This window comes from Perca flavescens, chromosome 22 (assembly GCF_004354835.1).
Source record: "Perca flavescens isolate YP-PL-M2 chromosome 22, PFLA_1.0, whole genome shotgun sequence".
NCBI lineage: Eukaryota > Metazoa > Chordata > Actinopteri > Perciformes > Percidae > Perca > Perca flavescens.
Genome location: NC_041352.1, coordinates 24,523,704 through 24,526,203, shown reverse-complemented (window position 1 = coordinate 24,526,203; position 2,500 = coordinate 24,523,704). Strand labels below are relative to the sequence as shown.

At 40.0% G+C, this 2,500-nt stretch overlaps 1 protein-coding gene across 2 annotated transcripts in view; it reads left to right on the top strand.

The window, feature by feature from the left end:
• rps6ka3b (ribosomal protein S6 kinase, polypeptide 3b) overlaps positions 1–2,500 on the top strand; it is a 61,443-nt gene that overhangs the window by 17,762 nt on the left and 41,181 nt on the right. The window contains exon 1 of one of the 2 annotated variants that reach the window (XM_028569401.1): positions 655–769. The exons of the other annotated variant lie outside the window; for it this stretch is intronic. Coding sequence (XP_028425202.1) covers positions 728–769 — 42 coding nt within the window. The 5' untranslated portion in view covers positions 655–727. Of the gene's footprint in view, positions 1–654; positions 770–2,500 lie in introns of those variants that run through there. 2 annotated transcript variants of the gene reach the window in all.

Below are 2,500 nucleotides of genomic sequence, written 5' to 3'. Positions count from 1 at the left end.
CCTCTACTCTCCTCTCCTTGTCTCCTCTCCTCCCCTTTCCTTGTTTCCTCTCATTGTCTCCTCTACTCTCCTCTCTTTCCTTTTCTTTCTTACCTCTCCTTTCCATTTTCCATCTTTTCCCCTCCTCTTTCCTACCTCTTCTCTCCTTTTAGTTCCTGTGATCTTCCTCTCCTCTTCTCTGAGATCTGCAGACATTTTGTTTTGTTTAATATGTGATAATCTTTATCACCTATTACAAGTGTTTCCTGTTGATTACACAGATGATGCATTAACAGACCTGTGGGAAATCACAGCACCATGGACCCCCTTTTCATATTATGTGATGCTTCACGCAAACACACAGCAGAAGAAGTTCAGTTAATGATTTAAAGTGTGTCATGTGACTTCCTGTCTGTCCCCTGCAGTGACTTAGGCTGTTTAGGATTCAAGGACAGATGTGTGCCTTCCTGTGCAGATGTTGTTGCCAGGGAAACAATGACAGGACATGCTTTAATCGCCACGGTGAACAGCTGGAGGGCCTGTGTGTGTGTGTGTGTGTGTGTGTGTGTGTGTGTGTGTGTGTGTGTGTGTGTGTGTGTGTGTGTGTGTGTGTGTGTGTGTGTGTGTGTGTGTGTGTGTGTGTGTGTGTGTGTGTGTGTGTGTGTGTGTGTTTCCCTCGGTGCCGTGTGCAGCAATAAGCCTGACAGGGAATCAGTTTGTGACGCCGTTTTGACAGGAGAGGAGCGCGATGAAGACGCTTTTATTTCACATTTTGAACAGGCAGTTTCAGGTACAGTTCACACAAACACACACACACACACACACACACACACACACACACACACTGTTTTACAGATTGTCGTTTGCAGGCTGTTAGTATTTGTTTCATTGGTTTTGGATTCACCCCAACTCTTTGGCATTCTCATAGTCTCTGTGTGTGTGTGTGTGTGTGTGTGTGTGTGTGTGTGTTCGTGCGTGTGTGTGTGTGTATGTGTGATGTAATTAAGAGGCTCCCTCTTCCTGATCCTGATCATTTGATGTCCTTAATTAGGGGAAAGAAGAGAGAGAGAGAGAGAGAGAGAGAGAGAGAGAGACGAGCACACAAACAGTGGCTCTACTGTCCAGCAAATCACAGCGACGTCCTCAAATGTCTCGTTTTGTCCCCCACTCAAAGATATTCAGTTTCCTGTCCCAGAGGAGAGAAGACACTAGAACAATATTCACATTTAACACACATTTTACCTTCTTTTCTAAAGAAAATCAAACTGACTAATTGATTATCAGCTGTTTCTGTTCTGTATTCGAAATAAATACTTTCAAATCAAACTAATCGATACATTTTTGCAGCTCTAATAAAAAAAAAAAAAAAAAATTATATTTAGGGCTGTCAATCGATTAAAAAATGTAATCGAATTAATTACATACTCTGTTCACATGTTCTATATCTATGGTTATATCCATGAATGTATTAAGAGAACGGTTATATCTCGGTGTTGGAATCCTCTACAGTGAAACACAGTCAAACTTCACACCGTTTAGCGTTAGCTGTTAGCATTTTAACCATTTTTAATCCAGCTACTAGCTAGCGGTAGGCTAACGTTAGCTGCTGTCGAGTATAGTGTTGCCTGTATCGTCCGTTTCAGAGCATCAGAGAGAAGAGCAGACATACCAGGGGCACCAGATTAAGAAGATTTTTACAAGTAAATGTTCCAATCAATGATCCAGGCAGCACGTTCTCGTCTCCCTCCTTCATCTTACAGTCGAATGGTGGCTAGAACGGCTCTGGGTCAAAGGTCAATATGGAATGGATTATTTTTAACGCGTTATTTTTTTCTCAGAAATTATATTTAATATATTCCATAATTATATAACACCACGAACGGAGTCATGCATAACGAGTACTTTTACTTTTGATACTTTATGTTCATTTTGGTAATAACACTTCTGTACTTTTTCTTTTAAATTGAGTCATTTTATACTGTGGTATTTCTAAAAATGTGAGTACTTCTTCCACCACTGTAAACCTAAGACCTCTTCATTGTTGCATTTGGGGACAAAACCTAAAAGTGAAATTCCCCAAATCATCCCGAACTGACCTAGAATCTGATGTAAACTGCTGAATGTTTTATCAGGTGTAACCTTTAGTTTGAACTCAACTGTTCATCAGCACACCGCAGAATTTAACAGTATTAGAACAGAATTTAATATTGTGCAGTCATATAAATTCTTAGGTATATACCTGGACGAAAAATTAAACTGGAAGGAGAATACGAATGTCCTAATGAAGAAGGCTCAGTCGAGATTGTTCTTTTTGAGAAAACTTAGATCATTCAACATCAGCACAAAGCTCTTAAATGTTTTTTATCAAGGGATTTTGGCTAGCGTACTTTTTTATGCTGTACTGTGCTGGGGAGGCAGTATATCTGTTGAGGACAAAAATAGGATAAACAAGTTAATCAAGAGAGCTGGTTCAGTTATTGGTCTTAACCAGGATGTACTGGAGGTTATTGTAGAGAAGAGG